This window comes from Lipotes vexillifer, unplaced genomic scaffold (assembly GCF_000442215.2).
Source record: "Lipotes vexillifer unplaced genomic scaffold, Lipotes_vexillifer_v1.1 scaffold967, whole genome shotgun sequence".
In the NCBI taxonomy this organism is placed as follows: Eukaryota; Metazoa; Chordata; class Mammalia; order Artiodactyla; family Lipotidae; genus Lipotes; species Lipotes vexillifer.
In genome coordinates this window covers 201,783-218,720 of record NW_006791018.1, presented here as the reverse complement: position 1 = coordinate 218,720, position 16,938 = coordinate 201,783, and the positions used below count along the sequence as shown (strand labels likewise).

At 42.1% G+C, this 16,938-nt stretch overlaps 1 protein-coding gene across 4 annotated transcripts in view; it reads left to right on the top strand.

Moving 5' to 3' along the window:
• Positions 1-16,938, top strand: part of CACNB4 (calcium voltage-gated channel auxiliary subunit beta 4) — a 279,529-nt gene that overhangs the window by 222,220 nt on the left and 40,371 nt on the right. For all 4 annotated transcript variants that reach the window (XM_007464157.1, XM_007464158.1, XM_007464156.1 and 1 more), the window contains 3 exons: positions 3,611-3,730; positions 5,821-5,943; positions 12,763-12,893. In XM_007464157.1, the coding sequence (XP_007464219.1) occupies positions 3,611-3,730; positions 5,821-5,943; positions 12,763-12,893 (374 nt within the window). The remainder of the gene's footprint in view (positions 1-3,610; positions 3,731-5,820; positions 5,944-12,762; positions 12,894-16,938) is intronic.

Below are 16,938 nucleotides of genomic sequence, written 5' to 3'. Positions count from 1 at the left end.
CAGGGAGAGGCCCGCGTACCGCAAAAAAAAAACAAAAAAACAAAACTTGAAGCAATTGTTTCCCCTTCCTGGCCCCCCCCCCCCAATTTAGTTGTTTCTTTGGAGACTCAAAGATGTGACTTGCAATGGTTTCTGCTTAGGAACTTTTGAGGGACTAGCCTCTGTCGTGCGTCTTACACATAGATTAACAGCCCAGGTTTGGCTCACTTGATGAGTTGGGTGCCTTGCTCTTTGCCCATTTTATGCAGTGGAATTTTGGAAAACAAAAAGCTGACGGGGCTGCAGTTTTTAGCTTTGGCCAGAGCTAGTAACCTTTATATCTTTAGTTCTGTCCTCTTAGCATTTAGCATTATTCCTTCTTGCAGTTTCCCTTTTCCTGATCATAAAGGCAGTCCCCCCGACCCTCCAGTCCTGCTAAGCCTGCTGCAGCCCCACTTCCCTTCCCCATCCTCCCTCTAGTCAGGCCCAGGCAGTCTCCTCTTGCCTCTCTGTGGCTCTCTTCTTCTGCTCTCTGTGCCTTTGTAAACAACCTAGGTTCTTTTTCTTTTCCTTTCTTTCTCCTGTCTGTACTCTCTATCAACCAGTTGAAACAAATCAAATAAAAATCAATAGAAACAAGAAACCAGTTCTGTGCCAAGACAGCAGAACATGTCCGTGGGCTAAATTTGGGCTCTTGATGTTGGATCTCTGCTGTCCCTAGGACCTTGAGAGACAGCAGCAATGATTTCCATATTCAGAGAAATGTAGATGTCATTGAAAGAAAAGAAAAAAACAGTAAATGCTGTGAATCTCACACTGTAATTATGAAAATAAATATCACAGTGCTTTATTTTTCCCTCTACCAATATTCTTAGAGTATTGTGTGCTTTTACATACTTGGCAATAGTAGAACTTATTAAGTAATTTTGAAATTCTTAACAGTCTTGTTCACATTTCAAAATAAAGTTTATTTGCAGGAGCCCTTGAGTCACTCCTTGTGTGTGCAGAGGATTGAATGCCAGGATTTGAAAAATCGTTAATGGAGTTTTCAGGAAATTAGCCATCTCCTAGTGTCAACAGTGGATTGTGTATTTTAGCTGTTTGACTCACTGCTCCACTGGGCAGCCTGCTTTCTTGTGAACTGCAGTTGTTAGCCTTCCCCAGCAAGTGTTTTCAAAACAAGTGCCTCCTTCCTGACTTCCTGCATCATAATCACTTTATAGTCCAGACACCTTCGCAGACATCTGGCACCTTAAAATGGTCTACCACACACATCACACTTTAGCAAAGCATTGCCTAGAACTAACACAAAACCGTTTTCATATATTTTTTAGAAACATTGTTTCCTTTCTTTCTTACTCTGGATTTTATGCAGGTATACCTAAATTTGGACAAAAGATTTATGCTGATAGAACTCTCTTGTTTTAAAGGACTTCAAGGTAGCTCTTTTTTTTTTTTTTTTTGCGGTACGGGGGCCTCTCACTGTTGTGGCCTCTCCCGTTGCGGAGCACAGGCTCCGGATGCATAGGCTCAGCGGCCATGGCTAACGGGCCCAGCTGCTCCGCGGTATGTGGGATCTTCCTGGACCGGGGCACCAACCCGTGTCCCCTGCATCGGCAGGCGGACTCTCAACCACTGCGCCACCAGGGAAGCCCAAGGTAGCTCTTTTTTAAGCAATGAATGCATCTATAAAATAGTCACCCTGTACTTATTTATTTTGTAGGTCCAGATTTTTCCCCAGTAGATTTGCACAGATGAGTTTGCTTATAATTTGGTTAGCAAATACATTTCCTCTGTAAAGGGCACTTTCAAAAGCACTGCATAAAGTGCATGGATTTGGACACACTGCAGTTATGAAACTTATAGTGTAATCATTTTGCAATATATAAATGTATGAAATCAACACATTGTACACCTTAAACTTGCACAGTGTTATATGTCAATTATATCTCAATAAAGCTGGGGAATAAAACTTACCGTGTTTTCTATGCAGCAAATACAATAAAAAAGGATACTGTACATTTCAAGATGGGCAACTTACTTGCATATGTAAGTAAGCTGAAAAATGATTAGAATCTCTTAACTCTTTTTTTTAAAAATCAAGGTAGAAATACCAGCACTAGGAAATAGAAATGAGAATGGCTATTTATTGTGTGCCTACTATGTGCCAGGTCCTAGAGTAAATATTTTATCAAGTCCAGCTCAATGTAGGGTTTGAAACTGCTGGCTCTACGGTTGGATTACCCATGTTTGAATCCCAGCTTACCCACTGCTCTAAGGATTCAGTGAGATGAGGTGTGCAAAGCATCTAGCCCCACGCTGGTGTGACAGCCAGGGCTCAATAATCAGGGATTCATTATATCCTATTCCATTTAATCCTGTGAAGTAAACCACATCCCCATTTTACAGAAGAGGAGACTGAGTCTTAGAGTGGTCTAGGAACTTGTATAAGGTTTTCACAAGTGGGTTGCAGAGTTAGAATTTAGAACCAGGGTTCTACTGGGCATTCTGATAAAACTCTAACAAGGAATTATTGTTCTAGGCTGCCAGGAAAATCTGTGCTGGGATTTTTTTTATCGTGGGAAAGACTACCCCAGCTAAAATGACACCCTCTACTGAGACAAAGCTACCCTTACAGGCAGCAAATTCACAAACAATATATAAACAAACAAACCCTAACATTTCTAAGTTTAGAAAAAACTTTCAAAGTGCCCGTTTCAGCAGTCAGCCATTCTTAGAGTTCTTTTTTTTGCAGTGGGTAGCAAATTCTCAGCTATATGGATAAGCATACACCTTTTAGAATCTGTACCTGGTTTATGAAACATGCCAAATACACCAGTCTTATCAATATGTCTGCTGTGGAAATATCATCTACACCAATATCAACTTCTAATGCCAGCTTAAGGAAATTGTAAGGGTGATGTTCTTTTAGCAAGCAGAAAGCAAGCTTCTGGGGTGTTTGTTTTTGTTTTTAACTTTTCAGCTGCTGTGGTTTTCATCTCTTCTTATGGCATGAGCACCAAGTGATGTCCACTGCCCGAAATTCCTTGGCCACATGAGTCAGGCTGGATTTCATTATTGTTCAAATAGTCCTTCTAGGAATGGGCTTCAGTTGAGGACATCCTTGTTCAATGGCGTTGACAATGGAACTGAAAATCATTTTACTAATTCAGGTTTCAGATTTGCTGTGTTGAAATCTTAAATTGATCATCTGTAATCCAAGATATGGGTAGGAGTTACTTTTATAATAGGCTAAATCTCTTACTCCTTTAAAAATCTGTATATAAAACAGAGAACGGAATGAAATTTCAGTTCCGCAAGTTGATATGGTCTTAATATAAAGATAGCACAAAACAAGAATTGGGGCTGAACATCACATAATTTTCATTGCAGTTTACTCTCTAGCACTTAATCTAGTCAAAATATTTCCCTTCCTAACATTGCTACCTTCCGAATTACTCAGATGCTTAAATATATTCTGCCATCTAAATTTATGTCTGCAATAAGGCATAGAGCGTATTTATCAAATTCTATGCAAATGAGAAGAACCCACTCCAGGATGCTGTTAGATGTGATGGTTTAAGAAGCTCCACATCACCTCATTCAAGCTACTCCGGGTTTTCCTCTCCAGGGTTCAGCGGATTCCTACACGAGCAGGCCGTCTGACTCCGATGTCTCTCTGGAAGAGGATCGGGAAGCAATTCGGCAAGAGAGAGAGCAGCAGGCGGCCATCCAGCTTGAGAGAGCAAAGGTGACGTTCTTGCCCCTCTTGGGTTCCAAAGTGGCATGTTGCTCAGCAGGTATCAGCTGCTCTTCCCCTGCCTCAGATTTCTCTGGCGTAATCATTTTATGATCATTCTGATAAGGCACCAGATTGCAAGGCTCCATGATCTGTTCACCCCTGATAGTAACATTCTCAGGGAGCCATATCCTGAGACACGGACCCCTTCACCTACCTTTTGTGTTTGGTTTGGTGGTGAAAATTCTTGGTCATCTTCTAACTTAGCGATTGTGCCCCATATCCAGCTTGCCCCTCCCACTGTCGTTAGAGGGCCTCCCAAGGATCCAGCGTGCTTGCCCCGTTCTCCAAGACAGCAGCCTTCATTGCAGGCCACACGTGCCTAACTGGTCAGTGGGTCTCCCTGTTGGTGTCTCTGTTCTTCCCTCTTGGTGTCAATCTCCCACCTCAAGTTCACCGTTCAGAGCTTTGAACAGTGGTTAGCATTTCAGCAAAGATGAGCAATGAAAGGCTTTGCCGCAAGAGACCTTCAGATATTCCACAGGGAGGGGCCCCCATAGGAATCCCTGCCCCATAGGAGGCAACAAAGAACAAATTGCATTTTTGAATGTTAGAACTGAGTCACTAGAGATCTCCCATGCTATGTCTTTCAGACTTTTTTTTGTTTTGTAAGCACAGACCCCTTTTGTCAAGTGAAATTTTATGCACAGTAACAGATATAACATGTTCCTGGTCAGCCTCTCCTCCTTTGCCCTTCACGATAGACTCCTAAAGCATATTGATCTAGTCTTTCTAATTTTTAGGAGAAAAAAAAAAAAAAAGGAAGCTCAGATAAAATGAACTCCTTCCCTTTCCTATTTTTATTTTATTTATTTATTTATTTTATTTATTATTTTTTGCGATACGCGGGCCCCTCACTGCTGTGGCCTCTCCCGTTGCGGAGCACAGGCTCCGGACGCTCAGGCTCGGCGGCCATGGCTCACAGGCCCAGATGCTCTGCGGCGTGGGGGGTCTTCCCGGACCGGGGCACAACCCTGCGTCCCCTGCATCGGCAGGCGGACTCTCAACCACTGCGCCACCAGGGAAGCCCCCATTTTCTATTTTTACAGTAAAATGTTTAAAAGAGCGGGAAGAGGAGGATGAGGCAGGTTCACAAGGTGTCTTCCTTTGCTTCCACACCCGTGCTACCTGTGCTGGTTGGCGGAAGGGGGTTGGAGCAGCACCTGGGAAAGGACATCAGTGAGACTGTAACTCCGATCCTGCCTCAGTGCTCTTGCTCCCAGGCATGGTCCTAGCAAGAATAAATGAGCCCATAACAGAGCAGCCCGGGATTGCTGGAAACTGGTGTTCTTACTTGTGGCTAATTTTTGTTTTAGGTTTCTCTCAGAGTCTAGTTTTTGGCCATTGTGGTCACCCAAATGTCAGCAGCAGTGCTGTTAGCTTAGGCTGGTGGCTTACTTAACCTCTGCCAAGCTGCACCAGCCCAAGAGCACTTTGCTGCGGAGGAATCTGTCTAAAAAAAGTTTCAGAAGCAGTTTTTGTTAGCTAAGGGGAAGGTGATGAGTGAGCAGCTCCGCCCTTCCTGTCTCCTCCAACCGGGCTTTCTTTTCCCTGGCAGGACAAGGTATTCTATTGAGTGGGATCCCACAGGTTTTCAGGCCTAAGGCTATTTCAAAAATATTTATTTTAACCCTCCACCACCTTTTTATTTAAGACCCGGCACACATTTCCTGTATGTCAAGGTGGAGGCGTCTGTTACCATTTAAAATAATAAACATGAGTTTATGACTAGAGGCCAAAGCAGATTGCCCCTCCCGCCTTTCCATCCCTTCCCCCAAAATTTTAGGGCACGATTCTTTGGGATGTTGGAAAGTACGACAGGAGGGGGAACATGGTCGGGCTGATAGGACTGAATCCTCTTCAGAGCCCTTTCTGCAGATTTCTCACTGCTGCCTGGATATGTGGAACCCAGTTGAGATCCCTCTTTGGAAAGTGATTTCCCTTACTGCCTAGTACTATCCATTATCTGGTTCTACATTTCGGTGTGAAAAATCCTCTTCTGTCTTCCTCCCTCCATCCTTATTCCATGGTTCTGTTCCCAGTCCAAACCTGTAGCATTTGCTGTGAAGACGAATGTGAGCTACTGTGGTGCCTTGGATGAAGATGTGCCTGTTCCAAGCACGGCCATCTCCTTTGACGCCAAGGACTTTCTACACATTAAAGAGGTAAATGTAGGGCACTCTGTATCCCCTAACCTGCTACAAGGCCAAGGCCAGGAATCAGCTCTGAGCCAAACTAAATGGAGAGAAGCCCTGAGGAGCTGCCAATGTGTTACCTCATTTAATTGGCTAAGCCTTCCAAATCCATTCCTTCTCAGCGAGATTTGGAAGCCTGAGATCATTGCTTACGTTATCAAACATTTAAAACATTGAATCACAATCATCAGAGGATCGATTTAGGATAGACCTGTGGTCCTCTGGTCACCTTTTAATCACCTACCATGATAGATCCATTGACATAGATCAGTGGATCCAATTTAGGGAAACGTGAGTTTGGTGGCATGGCTCCTACCCAGAACGCACCATTTACAAGGGATGTTGTAATTATAAACATCTGGATTATTGTCCCGTGGACCTTGACCGCCAAAACAACACTACAGAGTATAATAATTAAATTGTTAAAGTTAGGAGAAGGGCAGAGGACTTTGGGAAACAGAAACCTTGAGGGATTGAGCACTTGAGGCCTCGCATCTTGAAAGATGGAATAGTGACATCAAAAACTTTCATTTACTCAACCTGGGTGTATTGAAATCCTCCTTTATATCAGACATTGTGCTGTGCATTTGGGGATCAGAGCTGAAGGTCCACTGTCCCCTCGGCCAGAGAGCTCAGAGTCTGGTGGGGGAGACAGACTAGTGCATAGTTTCTGCATGGGTTGAGAAGTTCTGTTACAGTAAAATTGAATGGGTGTTGTGGGAGCCCAAAGAAAGAGCAGGAGGGACCATCCGGCTCAGGAGGAGGAGGGTGGGGGGCTGGAAAGCTCTTCAGACCTGGTGAAGCCTGAGTTCAGGCTGGGGTGAGGGGTGGCGGTTTCAAGTGGAAGGGACAGCCAGGGGCAATGAGCACAGCACGGCTGGAGGGCGGTAAGCGGGGAGTGGTACAGGGGATGGGCCACGTCAGAGAGGCAGGGGCCAGATGAGAAAGGACCTGGTAGGCCATGGCAAGGAGGCTGGACTGGATCACCAGGCAGTGGGCTGGAGAGGAATTTTAAATAAAGGATGGATGTGACCAGCCTCGTATCTTAGCATGGTGACTCTGATGGTCGAGGGAGTATTGCAGAGGCTGGGGAGACATGGTAAGTCTAGACAGTGGCTGAAGCAGAGAAGATAGAAAGAGGGAGCAGCTTGGAGAGATAGTTAAGAGGCAAATAGACCAGATTGGAAGATTTCACATGGTGGGGGGGGGGGGAATAGTGGAGAAAGTGAGATGAAGAGAAATGAAGGATGGAGGGCAGTTTCTCTAGCTCACCTGAAAGGGCAGAGGGTGGTGTCAGCTATCAAAATAAAGAAGGCCGAGAGGGGAGAAGATTTCTGACAGGGGTGATGTGATTATAAATTTGCTATTAGGTGCACTGTGTCTGGGGCCCTGGGAACCTCCCATGGAGTTACTCAATGGGCCTTTCCCCACATAATGTGGAGGCCAGAGGAGAGGAATTGCAGTTTGCTCTTCCTAAGTGCTTTGAGTTGAAAAGGAGGACAGGTTTTAGCCAGGAGAAGGCAGCATAGAATTGAGGGAGTGTTTTTACAAGTTTATTTGCTTTTTTTTTGTTTTTTTTAGGATGGGAAAGATTTTAATATGTTTTCCGTGCTGAGATGTTGAACCCAGTGATATATATGGGAAGGAAAAGACCTAACTGATACAATGAGGGGCTGGAGTAGAGGGAAGGAGATGGCATCCGGAATATTGGCACAAGAAGTAGGCCGAGTCAGGAGGAAAGTCTTGCCTTCCTTGAACTTCCCTGTTCTGCACAGGATTTTCCAGTGGGGCTGGAGGCATACATTGGAGGACATTCCTACTCGATAGTCTCCATTGGCTCTGCTGGAAAGGAGCCGTTAGAAATTGGATCTTAGAAAACACAGAGTGGATATAATGGTGGATACATGTCATTATACATTTGTCAAAACCCATAGAAGGTACAACATGACTCTGGGTGAGAATGATGCGTCATTGTAGATTCATCATTGTAACAAATGTACCACTCTAGTGTGGGATGTTGATAGTGGGGGAGGTTGTGCATGTGTGGAGGCAGGGGTATATGGGAACTCTCTGTACTTTTCCCACAATTCTGCTATGAACCTAGAACTGCTCTTAAAACTAAAGTTCACCGTTTAAAAAACATTTTAAAAAAAGAAAAAGGAGAGTGTAAGGGTGGAACAATAAAGTGAAACCCGACCCTGAGGAGCCTGAGGAACGTGATCAACGTGAACCTGTCACTTAATGTCAGTGAGACACCAGCACTTACCCTCTGGCCCAAAACAAGATGTGCACAGTTAATATGTAACAATTTGAAAATCACTGTCTTTCAAAACTACATGCTACAATAGCATTAATGACACCAAGACATATACATTTAAAATTTTTTAACTATATGATAGCAAGTAGGTCAAACACTGGGATGTCTACAGATGTCTCACTGTCTTTGCATTGTGCCCATGTGAACTGGGTGAAATTCTACATTTGTTCCTTTGTTCCATTCAAGATATAGTTCTTGAGCATTTAGTGTGTGCTAATGTTGGCAGATATTGTCTGACAGATGTTGTCTGACAGCTGTAAACAAAGACAGAGTACCTTCCCTCATGGACTTAAATTCTAGTGGGGAGACAGATAATGAAAAAATAAATCATTACAAATTGTGAATGCTTTGTGTAAAAAATGAGCTGGATGCTGGGAATCTTAAAATATAGGGATGAGGAGGTTATATACTTTTAAATATAGGGGTGATCAGAGAAGCCTTTCTGAGTATGTGACCATTAAGCAGGGTAGCCAGCCTTAAAAAAAAAAGAAAGAAGAAGAAGCCTTCTAGGGAGAGGAAACAGCATGTGTAAAGGCCCTGTGGTAGGACAAAATAAGCTGGCACGATCAGTCAACTGGAAGAAGGTCATATGGCTGGAACGCAGTGAGCCAGTAGCAGGAAACAGAGTAACAGAGTTGTAGAAGTAAGCAGGGCACAGGTCAAGTAGGACCTTAAGGTGATGGAAAACTTCATATTTTATTCTAAGTATAATAAGATGGCACTGAAGACTTTAAAAGCAGAGGAGTGGGATGAATTTATTATTTGAAGGCTATTCTGATTGTGGTAGAGACAGTGGATTGGAGTGGGATAAGTACGGAATCAGGGAGACTGTTAGAACCATTTTAGATGAGACATAATGGGACTGAGCCGGCCTGGTGTCCGTGAGGTGGAAAGAAGTAGACATATTTGACATAACATTGTGGAAGTTCAATGATCTGTGCTGCTGATGGACCACATGTAGGAACTAAGATTGAGGGAGAAATCCAAGGTCATCAAGGAAATCAAGGTTTATGAATTGAGCAACTAGGATGGAGTTGACCAGGGTGGAGTGAGGACAGATGGGAAGGGAGGTTAGGGAGTAGACATCGGAGATATGAAGGAGGAAGTTAGATGTAAGAATTTGGAGCTCAGAGGAAGGGGTTGGGCCAAACAAATAAATTTGGATCATTAGTTTGTTTATCCAGGTGGCATTTAAAGCTGAGGTAACGACTGAAGTCACCTAAAGAGAGAGGAGAGGGAGGAGAGAAAACAGCCCTGGATCAAACTCAAAGGAATTCCATCCTGCAAAAGTGGGGTACATGAAAAGATTCAACAATTAAGGAAAAGGAGAAACATGAGATTTGGGAGGAAAATCAGGACAGAGTAAGGCATGGACATCAAGAGAGAAGAGCGTATCCAAAAGGAGGCAAAGCAACCAGCTGCGGCCAGTGTTGCGACATGTCACCTAAGACAAGGAGAAAGGAGTGGATGTCGGGTTGGCAAAGTGGTCAGTAGCAAGGAAGTCACTGGGACCATTGTCTGGAGTTGTGGAGACAGAGAGACAGAAGCTGGATGGAGTGTGATGAGGAGAGAAGGGGAGTTAGGAAGTATATTTAGCAAGCACAGACGGTGCTTTCAAGGGAGTTGACACTGCCCGGGCAGTAGACTGAAGAGCATATGAAGTCCAAAGAGGTTTCCTTTCAAGATGGGAGCTATCAGAGCACCAGTACATGCTGCTATTAACCACCAGAGAGAGAGAGGGAGAGATTGATGGGGAAGGAGAGACAGGCAAAGGAGTAAAGTTTTTGGTAGTCAGGGAGCGTGGGATCCAGATCCCGAGAGGAGAGACTGACCTCTGATACGAAGGGGAACACTAATTCATTATAACATGCAGGAAAAAGATGAGTGCAGGCACACACAGCTCAGAGCCTTGGTTATAAGAAGCTGAGGAAGCACTGAGTTGATGGCTTCTGCTTTCTCAATCGTGTATGTGGTGGGGATATCCATATTTGCCTCGAAGACGAGGACTCTTTACCTGAAACATGTACCCTGGCATCTGAATGGTTACGTTGACTTTGTCTCACCATTCCCATCAAAAATGACCAAACCGTATTCATTAGCTGCTCATACCCATCGTTTCCAAGGAGAAGCAGCACTTTGAATGGTAAGAGAAGTTTTCACATATTCCATGCACACTACTCACACCCTTATCCCCACCTTGCTATATTTGATTGCTTTCCTCCATTCCATCAATCTTCTCCATTTGTCCAGTGGGTTGCTTTTTTGATGTATGTGCTCCTTGATCAGTGACTTTCTCTTGTCTGGCAGTTTGATGTATGGTATTGAGTTGGTAATCCTGTGTGGATTTGAGCCACTTGTTTTCAGACCTTGAGATCGCAGATAAGGAAACATCTTAGAAAGAGAAAGTGCTCATCGTTTTAGGGAAATGAGAAGGATTGGAACACTAAGGTGACCTTGCCAGAAAGCTGGCGTGTGCTCCCAGAATATCAACACAAAGGAACATATTTCTATAATCGAGTTGTAGCCTTTCCTCTCATCCATCACCTAGAAGGCCATTTGGTATGCTCTGTTATAAGTACTGCCTCAGTAACGAAAAGCTTCAATGCAGAGAAAAGCTACAGCTCTCCTTATCACATATACCAAAGGACTGGCGATTTAATGAGCTTTTGAACGTACAACGCAGCTTTCCCTAAAGTGGCTCAAAGAACTTTCATTAACGTTAAGTCTGGTTCTCACTGTTTCTTAGAACTAAGGTAAAACATCTTGGGAAGTTGTGTTAACTACTTCAGAAACCCCTTAAGGTTATTTGGATACAACTTAGTAAGTTAGTGTTCCTGTGGGCTAACTTGATTTTTCCGGAAGTAACTTAAGCCCTAGGAAACTATGACTCATTGTGTGTTTTTTCCCTACCACAGTAAAATTTAAATTCCAGGTCTGTGCACCAAGCATTCTGAAAGGGTCCCTGTTGCCTTTTGTTAATTCCAAAATAAACGGGCCTGGTATTTCAGGCCTGTTATCCTGAAATAAACGATGGAAAGATGGAAGAAACTGAGACCTAGATTGTTCAAGATTTTATATTAGGTCAACTCTTTTCTTCAGTGCAGGCTCAGACTGCATGCCATGCGGGCCTTGTGTAGGAGCTGTGTGCATAACAAAGGCCAAATCTCTAAATCATATCTTTTTGCTTTTGAGTGTGAAGCTGTTACTCAGAATTACTCAGTTACCTGGAATTTCATGCTGCGATGATTCAACAGAATCATCCATTCCTCCTTCACAACGTGTCAATGTCACATACATATAAATTCTACTGTTCTCTGAGCTAAGCAAAACATACCATAGCGAGTTACATTTTGAAAAAACTAAATGGTTTCTGGATCAAAGAGAGAGAGTTACCTTGCCCAACACTGTCGAAGACACAAAAGGAAGTTTTTGGAATTATCTCTGGAGGATGTAAACAGTAGGACTAATATCTGCTTTCTAGAAATCACCTAGCAGAAACCTTCCTTGAGGCAGGTAGCTTGGATTAAATATGCCTCCTGCCCTAGGATTCAGCAAATCTATCATTACAAATGCAGTTTTGCTGGCCCATCACATAGGACCATGTTCACCCCGTATTGGCTGAAGCCTTTGTGTGGGTTTGTTTCCCAAGTTTATGTGTCATGGAACTTTATTTAAATGGAAATTCCTCCATTCCTGTTGGGCTTCAGGCCATATGGAGATTATTTCAAAAATTCCGCTTATGTATAATATGCTTAGCCTTTGTAAGAGTAGGCTTGTTTTTCTTCAGGTAGTAAGATGGACCTTGATTTGCAAATCTATATTTGGAAGATTATCATTTTTCCCCAGAGAGAGTAGAATACACGTAGTATGGTGGAATTTTTACCTCAAAGCTTTTGACAAAAAACAGACTATTCAGTGTATTTCGTCTTAGACTTGTCTATCCTGTCTTCCAGAGTTCCAGTTACATTGGTGCATATTTATCCATGTAAAATCTATTCCTTAAGAATTGGCTAGAACTTCTTGACAAGGACCAAAGGAATCCAAATGTTAAGACCTGACTTTTGCCCAAGGATTGGCAAACTGTGGCTCACAGGCTGAAACCAGCCTGCTGCCTTTTTTGGAAAGAAAAAATTTGTTGAAGCACAGCCGTGCTTACTTGTTTACATATTGGCTGTGGCGGCTTCCACACTATAATAGCAGATTACAGTAGTTGTAGCAGAGACCATATGGCCTGCAAACCCTAAAGTGTTTACTATCTGGGCCTTTAGATTAAAAGTTTGCTTTCTTCTATGGACTCCTCCACCCCAGATATATATAATATAGTATAATATACTATAACTAGTGTTTGTATATGTAATATAGTATAGTATAATATTATATAATATAGTGTTTCATTCTTTTGGTCCCCTGAGATTTATAAATGTGAAGATCAGTGAATTACTGTTGATAGCAGTTTTATTCCCACATTCCAGAAATATAACAATGATTGGTGGATAGGAAGGCTGGTGAAAGAAGGCTGTGAGATTGGCTTCATCCCAAGTCCGCTTAGATTGGAGAACATACGGATTCAGCAAGAACAAAAAAGAGGACGTTTTCACGGAGGGTAAGGCTCCTTCCTTTCTCTAAATTTTTTTGGAGGAAGTAGGAAAATTAGGTGATATTTTCAAGTTTGCTTATTAGGTTAAACATATATGCTTTCAAAGTAAAAGCTACTTTTCTGTGTGCAAGGTGTTTCTGAAATTGACACAAAGGGGTTTCAGATAGTTCACTCTCCCCATTGTGTGCTGAAGCCTAGACACCCCTGGAATCAACACGAATTCCGGGAGAGTCGTGTAGGGCATCCTTTCTCCGTACAGTAAGTGGGGGCCTGGCCTGACCTGGCATCATGTCTCTTCTTGGTTAACTTTCAGAGACTCTCTTTCAAGTGGGCACAGAATGCCATGGCACATGCAGTACCCTCCCGGGACTAGTAGCACTTTCTCCAGGGTTTTCTGTGGCCGCTGCCATCGCTTGGTACTTGGGGTAAGGCTCTGTCCAGCTTCAGATGAATTAACCTCTGGTGAACTAATGAAGTAGCCACAAAGATCTCAGAGTGCAGGTATTTAAAGGTCCCGGGGATACAAGCAAAGCCTGAGAGGAGAAATCAGAATCATACTGAGCCTGCATATATTGTGAACCTACCTTGAAGCACCGATTTGGTATGTGTTACCATTTTTTGAAAGTCCTAAAATAGAATCAGTTCTTTCTCTTAACTCTCAACCTCCTTTTTCTATTAGATCCTTTTCTGTTTCAAAAACTCCTCTGTTCTTCAGGGGCCCTTTTGCCTTTGTCATAATGGGAACCTCTTAAACAGTGATAGGAGATCGCAAAAGTAGAGTGTTAGCCCACTTTTAATTATCAATCTTTTTTAGTATATAACATGTCTATAATATTATTAATGATTAATCCCTCTTATTACTTCTTCTCTAGACTTTTTGTGTCTCATGCTGCTCCATGTGGGAACACATTATTCCTGTCTCAGGACCTTTGCAGTTGCTGTTTCCTTTTACTGGACGCTTTTCTTCACTTTTCCACTGGATCACTCCATCTGCTTCAGATCTTAGTTAAATATGACCTTTTCAATGACCCCTTTCCTGCCACCATATTTAAAGTTGAATCCACTTCTCTTCCCTTGCTTCCTATCTCTCTCCTGACAGAGTTTTCTCTGTTGCACTTATTACTGTCAGAAATACTATATATTTACCTATTCATCTGTTTGATACTGTTATTTCCCGTTAGAATTTGTCTGTATAAGGGAAGGAATTTTGTTTTTCCCCCCACTGTTGTATTCTTAGTTTCTAGGACAGTGAATACTCAATAGATATTTGAATGAAATAATAAATGAATTATTATCACCATTTCCAAAGTTATTCTACTATTATTATTATTATTCCATAAAATTATTTTACACTTCTGAACTAAAGGCTTACTTTGCCCACAGGCACAAGAGTAAAACCAAGAGCTCAAAGACATGATCTTCTTTTATCTTTATACCAACCGTGACGTATAGTTTCTCCTTCTAGACATGGGGAAACTCAGGCACAAAGATATGATATGGTGTGCCAAGGTCCCACGACTAGTAATGGGCAAAGCCGGGAGGAGAAATCAGATTGTCCTAACTCTAGGGACCATACTTAAGCACTGAAGGAAGGGACACTGGAGAAGTGGGAAGGTGGGCTCCTGAGGGCCCTGGTGGGCTCCAGGGAAGCTTCCCAAGCCACATGCATGAACCAATACCAATGAGCTTCCATTCCATTCCATAATATTATTCATGACCAAATCCTTACTGCCAGTTCTTAATTCTGATCCCCACATAAGAAGTGCTTCTTCCAGGTCTTACTGCCTGTTTTGAGCTGTGTTTGACATCCAGCTAGTGTACTGGTGACCAGTGTTGGTTAAAAAGACAGTTCACAAGAACATTCCTATTAGTGATTCTTTTGCCTCATTTCTGCATTGAATAATTAGGAGACATACTTTAGCAAAATATTTCCAGGTCGTAGATAGTTTCCCACTTTCTCTGAGAAAGGAGGTCAAAGAAAACATTTGGGCAGATCCTTGAAGTACTCTATAGCAGGACTTGGTGTGTTTTGAATTACTTAGTGGATTAAGGCCAAAGAAAGCTTTGTACTCCCAAGTTCTACTTCCAAGGAATCTGGGGAATGAGTCTTTTTTTTCTTTGAATTTTATTTTATTTATTTTTTTATACAGCAGGTTCTTATTAGTTATCTATTTTATACATATTACTGTATATATGTCAATCCCAATCTCCCAGTTCATCCCACCACCCCCCACCCACTTCCCCCCCCTTGGTGTCCATGCATTTGTTCTCTACATCTGTGTCTCTATTTCTGCCCTGCAAACCGGTTCATCTGTACCATTTTTCTATGTTCTACATGTATGCCTTAATATACGATATTTGTTTTTCTTTTTCTGACTTACTTCACTCTGTATGACAGTCTCTAGATCCATCCACGTCTCTACAAATGACCCAATTTCGTTCCTTTTTATGGCTGAGTAATATTCCATGGTATATATATACCACATCTTCTATATCCATTTGTCTGTCAATAGGCATTTAATTTGCTTCCATGACCTGGCTATTGTAAATAGTGCTGCAATGAACATTGGGGTACATAGGTCTTTTTGAACTATGGTTTTCTCTGGGTATATGCCCAGTAGTGGGATTGCTGAGTCATGTGGTAATTCTATTTTTAGTTTTTAAGGAACCTCCATACTGTTCTCCATAGTGGCTGTATCAATTTACATTCCCAGCAGCAGTGCAAGAGGGTTCCCTTTTCTCCACACCTTCTCCAGCATTTGTTGTTTGTAGATTTTCTGATGATGCCCATTCTCACTGGTGTGGGGTGATACCTCATTGTAGTTTTGATTTGCATTTCTCTACTAATTAGTGATGTTGAGCAGCTTTTCATGTGCTTCTTAGCCATCTGTATGTCTTCTTTGGAGAAATGCCTATTTAGGTCTTCTGCCCATTTTTGAATTGGGTTGTTTGTATTTTTAATATTGAGCTGCATGATCTGTTTATATATTTCGGAGATTAATCCTTTGTCGGTGATTCATTTGCAAATATTTTCTCCCATTCTGAGGGTTGTCTTTTCGTCGTGTTTGTAGTTTCCTTTGCCTTGCAAAAGCTTTTAAGTTTAATTAGGTCCCATTTGTTTATTTTTGTTTTTATTTCCATTACTCTAGGAGGTGGGTCAAAAAAGATCTTGCTGTGATTTATGTCAAAGAGTGTTCTTCCTATGTTTTCCCCTAGGAGTTTTATAGTGTCTGGTCATTTTGAGTTTATTTTTGTGTATGGTGTTAGGGAGTGTTCTAATTTCATTCTTTTACATGTAGCTGTCCAGTTTTCCCAGCACCACTTATTGAAGAGGCTGTCTTTTCTCCATTGTATATCCTTGCCTCCTTTGTCATAGATTAGTTGACCATAGGTGCATGGGTTTATCTCTGGGCTTTCTATCCTGTTCCATTGATCTGTTTTTGTACCAGTACCATACAGTCTTGATTACTGTAGCTTTGTGGTATAGTCTGAAGTCAGGGAGTCTGATTCCTCCAGCTCTGTTTTTTCCCCTCAAGATTGCTTTGGCTATACATGGTCTTTTGTGTCTCCATACAAATTTTAAGATTTTTTGTTCTAGTTCTGCAAAAAATGCCATTGGTAATTTGATAGGGATTGCATTGAATCCATAGATTGCTTTGGGTAGTATAGTCATTTTCACAATATTGATTCTTCTAATCCAAGAGCATGGTATATCTCTCTGTTTGTGTCATCTTTGATTTCTTTCATCAGTGTCTTACAGTTTTCTGAGTACAGGTCTTTTACCTCCTTAGGTAGGTTTATTCCTAGGTATTTTATTCTTTTTGCTGCAATGGTGAATGGGATTGTTTCCTTAATTTCTCTTTCTGATCTTTCGTTGTTAGTGTATAGGAATGCAACAGATTTCTGTGCATTGATTTTGTATCCTGCAACTTTACCAAATTCATTGATTAGCTCTAGTAGTTTTCTGCTGGCCTCTTTAGGATTCTCTATGTATAGTATCATATCATCTGCAAACAGTGAAACTTTACTTCTTCTTTTCCAATGTGTATTC